The 14185-nt window shown below is 43.7% G+C and overlaps 1 protein-coding gene across 4 annotated transcripts in view; it reads right to left on the bottom strand.

Annotated features, from left to right (window-relative positions):
- TRAPPC8 (trafficking protein particle complex subunit 8) overlaps positions 1 to 14185 on the bottom strand; it is a 2435788-nt gene that overhangs the window by 558263 nt on the left and 1863340 nt on the right. For all 4 annotated transcript variants that reach the window (XM_069620968.1, XM_069620966.1, XM_069620965.1 and 1 more), the window contains one exon: positions 12890 to 13047. In XM_069620968.1, the coding sequence (XP_069477069.1) occupies positions 12890 to 13047 (158 nt within the window). The remainder of the gene's footprint in view (positions 1 to 12889; positions 13048 to 14185) is intronic.

The raw sequence follows: 14185 nt of genomic DNA on the forward strand, positions 1-14185 counted from the left end.
CAACATACAAAGACGGCTAAGTACATATACTTGCCTTGCATTCAGTACCTAGAATCACAAATCTAAAATCCACAACAGTGGGCTGTTCATGCTGCTAGCAGGGACCAATTTCTCAGTGTCATGCGAACTTCTCAATGTACCTGCTAGCCGTGGAATTACAATGTACACTGAGGCAATTATTTGAAAGGCTTTATTATCATCTGATTACAGCTTTCCGGCTCACTTCCCACACTGGTGTCTCAGGCAGGCACTCTTCACCATCCCAATGCTCCCAACACGTGGACACGGGGCGGCTCAGGTTTCCTTTTTGAGAGCACTGTGCACAGTGCCAGCCCCGAATTTTAAAAGCCTCACAGCTGCCCTCTAGCGATATCACAGCAGGAGTGTTATCTTAAATGAAAAAAGGCAACCCCTGGGCCCTACTGCTGCATTCCTCATGTGTGTTTAATGTGCACCGAGTTCTTCGTCTCATTAATTTCTGCAAGGGAATTAATGTTAGCTGGGGATGGGAAGCCTACTTGGTGTGGCGTACATTTACAAGCCCTAACAGAAATTCCCTTCACAAAAAAAAAAACCTGCATTGGAATAATGCTACGCTGTTCTTCCCTTGGCGCATGTGTGGCGAGCATTGTACACTGCCATCCAAAGAATGGCTCTGCGTTGTTTTATTTGCAAAGTAAAAATCATCAGAAAATGACCTACGCTCAGAAAGGCATCACATTTGCTGTTCTATCATTTTGAAATACTAAAGCTGCGCATGACATCTGAGACGCCTTTGCAACCTATTCTTTCTTCATGTTAAACATCACAAAACGGTTCCCTTCCTGGAAACAAACCCAATGAGTGCCTTATGTCTGCAAAATTGCCAAGAAGTGAGGCAATACATCTGAAGAACGCCATAGCTTCACTAATATAATACTGGAAGAGCAAAGAATTCCATTTTACTCCACACAACTTTTGTTTTCTTTGAAATGAACCAGCGCGCTCAAAATTACAGCAAAGGAAAGAAATAGCGTGTCTCTCTCTCTTTGTTCCCATGTCAATTTCAAAGGCATTCCTTGAAAGATCCTTTTGTGTCCATGAACTCGCAGTGTGTGTAAAAGCCCTAGCCAAAGATAGATTAAAACATTCCTGCAGGCTGCAGAAACCGCATCTGTTAAAGGAAATGAACACACGGGTGAATCTGCTTTTGCAGAACAGGAATTTGCAAAAGTAGAATGTAAAATGACACCCCGTGCTTACACAGAAACATGATTGTATATGTGAGTGTAGGGCTGCAAAGCCATGTATATTATGCTCTCCCCCCACCCTCCCCAAGACCTCAATCAGCCTGGCTGATGCCCAGGAATTCCAGTCAAACCAGTTTGGCAGGAAGGCTGGCGTCCCACTTTCGCACCTACAAGTGAACTGATGCTGCAAGGACATGTGCCGGGGCTGACAGTGTGATAATTGCTGGTTCAGCAAGACTAGCAGGCAGGCCTGCCCAGAAGACAAAGGAAGGGAGTGAAGCCCAGGGCTGAACCAGAGTTGCGATTTCCTTCAGCACCCCTCTCCCAGAAAGCTCTTTGTTGCAAACCAAGCCTGGCAGAGACAATTTAGCTCTGGGGGCTGGCAGGACCACCCACAGTGACCCATCCAGCCCATTGATCTTAAACGGTTGTACATCAAGACATTTTTCCCAGCACTCTAAATGAGCAATAATTCGATATTATGCCAGTATTTCATGGGATTTTTGGACAACCATAAAGAGACCCGGTGCATGTTTCTGACAGTTGGTGAACTGGAATGGAAGGAAAAATGCATTTTGGGGTGAATGATAAATGGCAAAGACATGAAACTTGATGAAAAAGTGCTAAGTACTAGTGGGCATGTGTGTAGCTATTTGCAGAATTTTAAATATTATGCTTTTCTTGAAAATAACAAAATTGTGCCAAAGGGCGATGCCACCTCACACAGAGTTGGCGATCGGACTGTCCAATTCCTTGTGACATATGGAATCTGCATATCTGTTTTTTTATGATGGTGACTAGTACAGATTTGAAGTTTTGCTCCATAACTCATTTTTGTCAATAAATGGGCTTTGTGAGACAAAGGAAGTCATAAATGCACACACATAAAATGATGTCATTTCCCCTGGACCAATCAGCCCTGGGGGAGGGGGGAACACTGGGAGACTGCCCTATCCCAGCAGAGGAGTTACTCCAGAATACTTCCCCCAGAATGTAAAATTCTATGATGTAACCTTGCCTATATAAGCGTGAGAAAGAGAAACACAAGGGACAATCCACTGACCAGCACTGAAACCCAGACCCAAGACCAGATCCAGAGACAGCCATTTCATCTACAGGACAAGTCACTGAAATCTATACCTCAAGATCCAGGAAAGCAGAACCATCCCATCCCATCCCATCCCATCCCTCCATCCAATCCATCCATCCATCCATCCATCCCATCCATCCCATCCATCCCATCCATCCCATCCATCCCCAATAATCCAGGGAGAAAGGAGGAAAGGCATCTGATCCCCTATAGTAGAGCGCAGTGACCAGACCTTGCCCAGCTGATCCCATTTTGACAACCCAGTGCCCGGATCTCTTGGCCCAGCTGTCCCAGTGACCTCGCTGGCTGTCCAGAAACCCCAAACTCAAGCTTACATTGTAAGTATTACATCACCCACTCCCCAAAACTGCATATCCTGCTCTTTGACCCTTGCATCCTATTCATATCCCATTAATATCCCATTCAAATCCCAAATTGACGGTATTCTCTGTGTACCCTTTCCCTAGAAAAATCTGTGTTAGCCTATGTCTGTTAGTGTATTCCTTTTATAATTCCTTCAGTCATCTGTAGCCTTTTAAATCCTTAGTACCATTTTACAACTAAACCAATTAATTCCCCTATAAAGAGATTCACAGTGAGCTGGTTCCCATTCAAAATCAACCACCTCATGTCAAGGGCCTTTCTTAAATAATTATAGCCCTTAAAATATAGTCTCAATAGAACTAGTCATTGTGCAACAAAAACCAAATTTGCCCTTGTATTGTGTTTTTTTTCCGACTTGCATTGTCCCATTGACAAACCTAAACCACCATCCCATTAGAGTAATCCCTTTCCCTCAGAATCCTATCTGTTATGTACCTGTGTTTCTGACCCTAAAACCGATTTTGACAGCTAAGCCCCTTTTCTTAGCTGCTTGTCATTTTAAAACCTGTGTGAAAAACAAAATGGCAATTCCGCCACATGTGTTTTCTTCTGCATTGTTTTCTTCCCAAAATCGATTTTCTCACCAGTGTTTACATTGCTTTGGTGCCCTGTTCAGTAGTCTGTAAGCTTCCTTATAATTTAAGTGCAGTCACACGAATGTCTGTCCTAGCTCTTCCACTGCAATTGTAAACTAATATACAAGTAATCACAATATGCCATTTTGCTCCGTTTGAAGGTTTTCGATTTAGTTTCTGGCCTCCCATTCTGGGGTGGAGTGCTAAATTTAAAATCCAATTTTTCCCTCTTCTTTCTGACTCCTTGCCACTGCTTCCATCCACAAAGAATTCCGTTAGCAGGTGGTTGGGGGAAGTGTGGCAGGGGGATTGCTTAACTTGTCTGCCATCTGTCATTCTGAAAAACAATTTTGCTTCTATTTTCCATTAAAGGTTTATGTAGATTAGGTTAGGAAGTTGAATTAACTGTGTTATAGGATTGTGCCTTTGTATTGCCACAACAGTGGTGGCTGCTCCCCTATTCGATTTTGCTTTGATTTTTTCCTTGAATTCAATAAATAAATAAATATTTCATTGTTAACACACCGGCCTGGTTCATGGTCCATTGCTACACAGGTTATTTGTCAAGGTGGGTGTGAGACGGGTTGGGGCCTTCTCAAACCAAGAACCCAGAGTTCAAATAAACATTTAAAGCGTTTTTATTGTGCACCACATTCATTGTCAGTGGAAGAAGTCCCTGGCTGCAGTGTGCCGTGTTATAATACCGTTACACAGGGGCTGCAGTATTCTTTTCACCTCCATTGCTGCTAGGTATGTTGCACTGATGTGAATAAACACATGCTGTGTATTCCAAATAAACTGCTAACTTTCGGCATTTACCATCTGTAACTGTTTTGAATTGACTGTAAAGCTAGAATTACTTGCTCTGAATTGAATGTACATGCTGAGAGATAAAAGCACTCTGGTATTGTTATTATCTTTGAACTGGAGCAGAACACTGCTTAAAAAAAAAACATTTCCCAGGCTCCCCTGGGCTGCTCATTAGGAAACCTCAGGCGCTTCAGCGCCAGCACTTCTGTGACAAGCCGGTCTTCGCCAGTCCACGTCGGACGCACAGGTAGTAGCGGTTCTTTCACTTTTGCATCTTTCACACAGTAAGCCTTGTAATCATGGTTATACTGTGACACGTTGTATCCGGGAGTAATCCACTGTGGCATACATGATTCAGGGGGCTATTAATCTACTCCGGCACGTAGACTTTCTTCTGGACACAATCCATCAGTAAATTAATCATTCTCCCTGTCATACACATCCTTCTGAACGCCCCGTCACTCCTTCATACTTAAAATGGGATTTCATCCTGAAATCCTGCTGCTGCTCAAAAATTGAGGGGTGAGAAATTTGTGCAGAATTATATTCTTGACCACCTACAAGAGTAAAATCAGGTGGTAATTAATACACCTCAAGTAACTGAAAACCAGGAAATGGTAGAAAATGATACTTCTGTCCCCACTCCCGTAGATTTCACGACAGATCCCTCCCTGATAACGGGAAAGAAAACTGAACAACTAACTGAAGACTTAAATAGAGATCCTTTATCGACAACTACACAAACCTTCTCAGATATGGAAAATGATTTAAATAGAAAAAATAAAAAAAATATGGCACTAATAAAGTACCCTACTAATTTGTCATGACTCTAGGTCTGTCAACACATATTAATATGCCTCAAGGGCAAATACGTCTACATACTAATCCTTCTCTTAATATGTCCCATGTGCTTAAAACCGCGCTCTTGAACACCCGTTCACTGAGCAAGTATGCTACTAACATCCACAACTATATTGAACAACAAAAACGTGACGGACGTGATGTGTGTCACAGAAACATGGATCTACGAGTCAAGCAGTCCTAAAATAAGCCCAGCTGTCCCCAGAGGCTTTGGCTTTTTCAATAAAAATTGAGCTCAAGGATTCGGAGGCGGTGACTTTAATTGCCAAATATAACCTGCTATTTTTCGAATCCTCGATTGAATGCGCTGGATGCAAAATCATCCATTTAAAATATATCTCAAATGAAAATAGCTGTACCAATTTCATGTTAGTCTATCTGCTCCTGGAAAATAGGCCAGATTTAAACGAAAAATCGAGCCCTTCTCCTGGTCCCTCTTAAAAAAACGAATAGTTCGACCAGTGTGCTAGGAGACTTTAGCCACTGGTAACAAAAAAAAAACTAAAGAGGAGGACACTTTAAATCTTGAACGGCTCCTGAATACTCAGGGTTTTACTATCCATAACACCAAACCTACCCATTCAGGAGGTAACATCCTAGATTGGATTCAGTCAAGACATATCCCTTTAGAGATTACAAATACTAAGCACTGTATATGGTCCGATCACCTCTTTGTGGAATGCTTCATTACTTATCCCGACAAACCTCAGAAAGTGCACAATCTTCCAAAAAGGATAGTCAGCAGGAATCTGCACAAGATGAGAACTGAAGAGTTAGAGTTATGCTTAGACTCTATTATGAATGACACCTCTGATCATGATAATCCAGAAGTACTACTGGAAGTCTACAACTCCCAGTTAAAATGCCTCGTTGACAAAGCAGCCCCTCTGAAGTTTAAGACAGTGAGAGACAAAACAAGCCATCAACCTTGGTTTTACTCCATCCACACCAATTTGAAACAGAAAAAGAGGCAGTCAGAACGTGTTTGGGAAAAAGAACAAACTAACATGAATGAGGCAGTATGGAAACTACTGCATAAGGACTATAAAAACCAAATTGTCGAAGCTGAAAAGGATTGTTATAATAATCAGATTGAATCAGCAAGAAACCAAACAAAATAGTTGCTCCATATCTATAGAATGCTTCAAAAACCCGCTCTGCAACTGCAGACTTTGTACCAACGGCAGAGGATTGTAACAAGGCCCATGTGTTCTCAGACAAAATAAATACTACACGTGCAAGAATTGTTAGCAATTTGGGAAACAAGACCATGCTGGATAACACCTAAAGTGAGCGAGAATCCTGGTTTCTCTTTCAGACATATAGCCAAGGATCAAATGATGGGCCTTCAAGAGTATGCACTCTACCTCCTGTCTAGGTGATATCATCCCAACTAAACTCATTTAAAGAAATCCAGAAGTATTTACTCCTTTCTAGGTTTGCTTTGTAAACACATCTTTTACTTCCAGTTCTGTACCCGAGTCCATCAAACTTGTGGTTGTGACACCTTTGATGAAAAAGCCTAGCATGAATCCAAGAGACTTAAGTAATCTGCGCCCCATTACCAATAGTCCATTCCTCCTGAAAATCGTAGATAAGGTAGCCACCGTACAACTTCAGCAACATCTGGAAAATACAGGTGTCTCATCCGAAACAATCCGGTTTCAGAACTCATCATGGAACACATGGCGCACTCCTGGACCTCCAGACTCACATATTAGAAATCTTAGAGGGAGGCGGGTTGGGGTTGCTGATTCTCTTGGACTTATCAGCTGCCTTCGACCTGCTGGACCACAGGTTTTTACTAGACACTCTGGGGACCACAGGTAGCTGCTTTCAGGAAGCCATAAGCTGGATCCGCTCTTTCTTGTGCAACATGTCCTCAAAAGGTAGGCTTGGGAGACGCTAGCTCGACAGCGGAGTTCCACAGGGAGCTTGCTTGTCTCCAACTTGTTCAATCTGTATATTAGACCTTTATGCGACATTCTAACATCTATGGATATTCACTTCACCAACTATGCAGATGACACTCAGCTCCTTATGGAGCTGAGTGGTTGTTACAACACTGACTCAACCAGACTCATGCATATCTAGGACACCATGAAAAAATGGATGTCAAACAGTTGGATGTATTTAAACAGTAATAGAATGGAACTGATGATTTTCATCTCTCCTCAAGTCAGAGCTAAACTAAGTTCTGATTTTAAACACATGAACATTGAAGGGAACTGCATAGGAGTCATGAACAAAGTCAAGACTCTAGGTATCTACCTGCGGGCATCTATGAATTCAGAGGCACAGGCGGACAGGACAGGTCATTGCCAACGCTCATTACCATTTAAGAGTATTAAGAAACATCAAACCTCTTCCGTTATTGAAAAAAAGAGACATTAGTCAGGGCCATTATAATGCCATGCATTGACTATTGTAGTGCCCTACTGATTGGAGCAAATAAAAGCTGTTTGAACAGACCTCAGGTACTACAAAATGAGGCTGTCCGCAATATTTATGATCTTTCGAGATCGGAACATGTTTCAGGTGCAAGAAGGAAGCTTCACTGGTCTCAGCCAGAATAAAATGTAAGGCTCTCTTGCTAGCCCAAAAATGTATGCACAGAGATGCGCCCAGATACCTTAAAGAGTGCTTGAATCTTTGCGCTCCGTTCCAGTTCAGATGGACTCATGATCACCTCCAAATACAAAAGAATTTGAGGCTACGGATGTTCTTTGCCTAGGTCTGAAATACCCTCCCCACTGAGTTATGACTGGAAAAACACCGTCTTTGGTTTAGAAAACTACTAAAAACATTTCTGTTTGATTAACTCCTCATTTCTTTTGACTCTCTGGTTCTTCCGACTCTGGAATTGGTTGACCTTCTGAGCTTTCTGTTGTACTGTCTTCTGAGGTCTTGTGTGTTTTTGTGCGCCCTGATTGATGCCTGCAGGCTTTGGCACTATATAAATATATATACAAAAAAAATACAAAGCCAGTCCAACCCTCCGAAGTGGACGGTGACAGTAGAGATGGTAGCAATTCCTGTCCCCACCCGATATATTTGTGCCAACTTGTACCTGTACAAAATCATGTCTCATGCCTTGCCTCTGAGGTTGTATACTCACCAGTATCCTTTTCCTAATGAAGTAGAAGAGAAGCGGAGGAACCCAAAAAAAGTCACCCGTATGTGCAAAGTTCCAGTGCTGCAGAGATCCAAACACCAGTTTAGAGCAGCAGACGAGAGTCACTCTTCTGACTGCGGCTGTGCAACAGCACAGCAGAAACCAACAGAGCGGGACCAGCAAAGCATGCCGGAAAACCCACAACTAAAATAGACAATCCACTAGACCGCCATGGACTCAAAAGGGGAAAGCTCCCCAAACTTACCGGGGGTCGGGGGGTATCCCTGAAAACGGGCTATAAAACACAAACTGTGATACAACCTTTCCAAATGCCATCAAGTGGCAAGCCGTGTGAAACTCGGACACAATTTAGTCATGTTTTTGGTTAAGACTCTTACTGGAAAAAAAGGGCTGGGAAAATGCCCCTCTGACTTTGCTCTAAGGAATTTCCCTACCAAAAACCAAAAACTAACAATCTGTCTGTGTTAGGATGTTAAAATCAAAACCGTCCTTGTGTCTAAAAGCGCTATTCTAACCCCCACACTATAAACTAAACTTTAAGGTGAAAAGGGAACTCTCTTTAACCTTAGGGGATTGCAAAAGTGTTAATAAACAAAGAATAAACAACGGCAACACAAAGGTTCTCCAAGGGTGAAATGCCATGGCTCCACGGGGTGGTTCCCTTCCCCTGAAATTCCCCTCAATACAAATGATTCTTTGTCCAACAGTCCTTTGTGTCTGGTAAACAGTTTCATATTTCTTCAAATCACATCTTGTAGACTTGCAACTGCCTGGTATACTCCCTGCAAGGACTTCATTTGCTGGTGTTTGGCTGGTATACTCCCGTGCCAAGACTCAATCGCTGCCCCCGGGTCCCCAATGTGTTTGGGTAGACTCACTGGCTCTTGATGGCGTCCCCGGCTCTGTTCACGCTCAAGTGGCAAATATGTACCGCCTGCTTTCGTCTCTGGACTGCTCTCGCTTTGCTCTGGTGTCTCGCGCGGCCACGCCTCAGCATGCCTGTCTCGAGACAGGTCCCCGGTAGGTGAAACATTGTCTTCCATGAGTTTTCCTTTGCCTCCTGGCGTGTCTCTGGCATGTCCTGCAGCGCTTCCCTTCTCCCTTCTGGTGAGCTGCTCGGCTCTGCCACATCGGTTTGTGCTTCCAGGGTTTACAGGCTTCGCGGACGAATGACACGTCTTCTTCCAAACAGCAGCAGCCAATATGACTTGCTATCCGGTTTTTAAATCTCCCGCGTACAAGTGCACTTTTAAAACAACTAGTCCATTGTTGTCGGGTGATGTAGATTTCTTGTGAATGATACATCAGTTCTATACAGTGAATAATTAGAACGAGAAAAGGTTGTCTTGGATCATCCACATTTTAGAGAAGCAATGGAAGTTTGACCTACAGAGTTTTGGGAAAGGGTTTCCCTAACAGGGGGTGTAGCTGTTTGGCAATAGGTCATGAGGGTATTGGTATAAAGGGGTCATCTTCACAAGCAAATGGGGGAAACCATGTCTCATCCAATGAAGCCATGACATCTCCCAGGAGGCTGTCTCCTCTTATTTATAAATAAACAATACAATACAATACAACACAATACAATTTGATCCCTCCCCCCTTCATATAGATGACCCCAGGGTCAGGATCAGGTAGCAGCTGCCATCCCCTGGCCACATGGGAGGAGGTTACCACCGGGAAACTAGTGAGGACTCCATTGGAATCATCACAGCCGCCTGGCGAAAGTGGTTGGTGATAGGTCCCATTTTGAAGCTTTTCCATGCCCATACACACCATAGGAGGGAAAAGAGGAAACATTTGTTTTGGCAATCTAGCACCAGGGGAAGAATATTTAAGCAGGTGACAGGAAACGGGAAGTGTTGGTGAATTGAGTTAAGTCAGAGGAGGAAGTGGACAGCAAAGAAGAGACCAGCAGAAGGAAGGCAAGAGCTTGTGGATAAGTGTATTATTGGATTAGGTGAGGCATTGGCTTAGGAGTGATTGCGGACTGAAATGGCGGCAAAGTATCCCTTTACAGCTTGGGCCAAACACAGCAACAAATCCTAAACGGGAGATAATGGACAGGATAAAGGTTCCACATCCCTCTCCCTCCACCAAGCCGAAAACGTATGCCACCTGCAGGCATAAATGGACTTTGTTGTGGATGTCCGAGCTGATAGAAATACATTAAGGACGTTGTCAGCCCCTCAATAGCCAAGCCTGAAGGTTCAGGCTGCTCATGTTTGGGATAAGGACCTACCCCTTCGACTGGGAGAGCAGATCCACTCTACTCGGGAGGTGCCAGAGAGCGTAGATGGACATGTACAGCAACTCGGGGTGCCACATCTTCCGGGCCAAGTCTGGAGCGATCTGAATCAACATGGTCCCGAACAGGTTCTCCTGAAAACCAGCGAAATGACAGTGATTGGCAGCAATGCATAAATGAGGTTGAATTTTCATTTGGCCGTCCGTGCATTCCCCCCGGAGACCCCAATGAGGAAATTTCCTGGAGCAGAACCATTTGCACTCTCTCTTCAGACTGGAAGCAAAGAGATCTACTTGAGGAGATCCCCAGACGCTGAAATGGATCGGCTGACGGCTTCCACCGTAACTTTCTCTCTTCTGACAAGATAGGCAGCCATCAGACGCGTCTTTCTCTAGAGCCCAGAACCACAGTCACATTCCTTCTCTATATATCGACAATGTACCCACTCCAGCTCGCTTGCTAAGGTAGTGCATGGCCACAGTGTTGTCGGTTAGGATCAGCACAGCCTTGCTCTTCACAGAGGGGAGGAAAGCAACTGGGGCCAGCCTGATCGCTCTAAACTCAAGTTGATATATTCCCCAGACTCAGATGGAGACCACAGTATGCTCACTGTCAGTTCTAACAGGTGAACAACCCAGTCTGTCAGGGGTGCAACAGTGACCACCGTTGCATGGGGCCAGGTGTGCCAAAATTGCCTCTCAGCAAGTTGTCTCACAGCCCACAACATAAGGTCTTAAACCACTTGAGTCGAAACCTTCAGGATATCTATGACCCTGAAATTTGGACCATTGGCAACAGAGGAGCCCTTTAAGCGATCTAATGCGCAGCCGAGCCTCCAGAACCACTAGGATGCAGGAAACCAGAATGCCTAGTAGACACAGAAAGGCTGAGGCAGGGACACATTCCTGCAATTGGAGTACATTGACCAACAGAGATATGTTTGCCACTTGGTTCTGCAGTGGGAATGCCCTGCCTAGGCGAGTGACCAAGACTGTACCGATAAATCGTAAGGACTGGAATGTCGAAACCTGAGATTTTCTGAAGTACAGGAAAGAGCCGAACTGTGCAACTGACTGCATTTATGGAGCAGGTGCTCCGACAGTAGGTTGGGGGTGCAAGCTCAGACAAGCCAGACACAAGGGTAGGAAAAAAGACACTCAAGCTCTCCCCCTCCTGAGGCGTGTCTCCACCACTGCTAGCAGCTTGGCCCAGCCGGACTTTGAACTGGTAGTGTTGATTGTGCAGCACATACATCAGGTAGGTAGTTCCTGTGCTTTCAATGCATGGGCACACAGAAGTAGGTATCCTGCAGGTCCAGTGAAACCAACCAGTCATGTAGTTTGAGAGCTTGCAGCATCTGGGCTAGAGTAACCATCTTGAATTTGTCCTTGAGCAGGAACAAATTCAGCAGCCACAGATCCAGTATGGGATGTACATCTCCATCCTTAATCGGAACCAGCAAATAGGTAGAATACCAATCCTTGCCTCATTCCGAGTGCAGTACCAATTCTATCCCGCTCTTTGAAAGAAGCCGACGGACCACCTCCAAGAGGCTGGGATCAGGAGGCAAGGTGTTGGTGTGAGGGCTATGGTATGGGGATGTTGAACAAGTGGGAGAAAGGAGCATTGTTGGATGACCGGTAAGGCCTAAGCATCGGATGTGGTCAAAGACCATTCCAAGATGAACAGGGAAAGCCTCCTTCCCAGAGGGGATTCATGACAGAAGACCTCACAGAGGTTTTGCACCTTGTGGTACAGAGGCGACGGTGGCAGCAGCCGCTCCACCTCCTGGAGCACCTTTACCTCTTCCCCTCGAGAAGCATCTATCCTGCAGTCTTCCTGAGGCTATCTGATCTCGACTGTGTGGGACATATGAGTCTGAGGGACAAAAACCCTGACCCCTTACAGAAAGAGCAGAGGGCTGGTGTACTGTATGCATTGCATCCATCATTGCAGTAATTGCAGTGATCTTTAAGAAAGACATTTTAATCCCATATTACCCAGGGTCCTTGAAGAGTGACTGTTTAATGATGGTTTCAACCTACAAATTCTAACATGGCACAAGGCGCGAAGGCAAATGTAAAAAAGCGAAACTTGTAGAAAGGAGCTGGGAGCTATGAGGTCGCACGGAATACAGCTTTATGGTAATGTATCATAAAAGAAAAATAAATATCTAAGAATATTAAGAGGGCTCCAACACACACAACAAGTGTTAAAGAAACTACAGATGGCTCCCGTGGGCAGACCCTAAACCTCAACCCCTGATTCTAATGAAAGTGGACCAAAATTAGGTGGATAGGCTTCACACTTAAAAGTAATTTTTATTGCTAGGGAATTTGATGATACTGAGGATTCTCAGCCGGATGATCGACACGTATTACAAAGCAGGAATATTTATGTAAGATCCAATGCTGGATAAGTTGGCAAGCTACGATACACATGTTCTTAAGCTAATGAAACATTGTTGGTACTCAAGCTCAAAAGCAAGCACAACGGATCTACCATAAGATTTGTAATGGTCCAAAAACTTACTAAAAACAAAAATACGATAAGTACCTCTAATAAAGGCATTGGTGGAGTGATAATAGGATCTAAGCGACGATCAGGTCCATATTGAATAGACGTTTTCTCCTCTTTTGTGCTATTCAGTCGTGGTCCTTGAATTTCTAAATCCTGCCGCCCACGTACTGACATTCCATTAGACGTGAACTTCCCTTGAGAGAAAAAAAAAACATTAATTGAAAACATGAAGTTTACGTAAACAGAGCAAAAGAATATAATTTACTGCAAGACCGAAAGTAATGTTCTTTAAAAATGTAACTGTCCATGACATTTTAATGTTTGCATTAGTAAATGGACACTTAACTTAACCAAAGCCCTGTAGTATTATTTATAGTGCTTTGTAGTATAGCGCCTTGAAGTATAGCGCCTCACTGAATGTGATAGCATTCTATTGCCAGCAATAAAGTGGCACAAACATATAGTCATCTTTATGTTGCCAATATAACAGGTGAATGTATGGCTGGAGGCATGCAAGGTATGGAATTCATAATGCAGCCAGAAAGCCCAATATAAAGCTACAGAGAGTAAATGTGCATTATTTTTTTCTTTCTTTTCTCTTCATTGAAATGCATCATACACAGGAGACTACATTATTTATCTAACTGACTGACTTAATTAACAAGTACTAATCACTAGTGTTAACTCATTAACATTATAATGTAATCTCTATGTGAAAAATGAGGTGGAAGTACAGGTTTTGAAATTCGTTTTTAAACGTGCATTTTTCGCTCTTATTTTCTCTTGCTGTGCTGAATGAAGAAAGCAGGAAGGCAGCAGGAAATCGCAAAAAAGAAACAGTTATAATAATATGAAGCTACCATTGTTTGTGACAAGAGGGTGTTAACCTAATACATTTTTTGCTAATATGATTGGAAGGAAGTATATCTGCAGATATGCTGCGTAAGCAACAGAGTTCTGCTGCGGAAAGTCTGACAGAAAAAGTTCAGATCGCTTTTGCTGGGCTCCCGAGACGGATGATCTGGATGACTGAGCTTTGAGACAGACGTGCCTAGACTCACTCAGCACTGGCTTGGGAACTCTATGTTCTCACTGTGCACTTCAAACCTTCAAGATTACAAAGGCAACCCCTGGCCCCATTCATTGGAGGCGAGCGAAGTGAGGTCGTGTGTGGGAGAGAACTACAAGTCTTTGGTAAATATCCAAAATTGAATTGAGGTTATTGTGTGCTGTTGTACAAATGACTTTCTAGAAATATTAGGCAGGCAGAGTAGCCAAAAGGGAATCCCCTGCATTTAATTGCCATGTTATAATGTTACAAAGTGAATTTTG

The sequence above is a fragment of the Ambystoma mexicanum genome, chromosome 5q, assembly GCF_040938575.1.
Source record: "Ambystoma mexicanum isolate Mex_15411 chromosome 5q, UKY_AmexF1_1, whole genome shotgun sequence".
In the NCBI taxonomy this organism is placed as follows: domain Eukaryota; kingdom Metazoa; phylum Chordata; class Amphibia; order Caudata; family Ambystomatidae; genus Ambystoma; species Ambystoma mexicanum.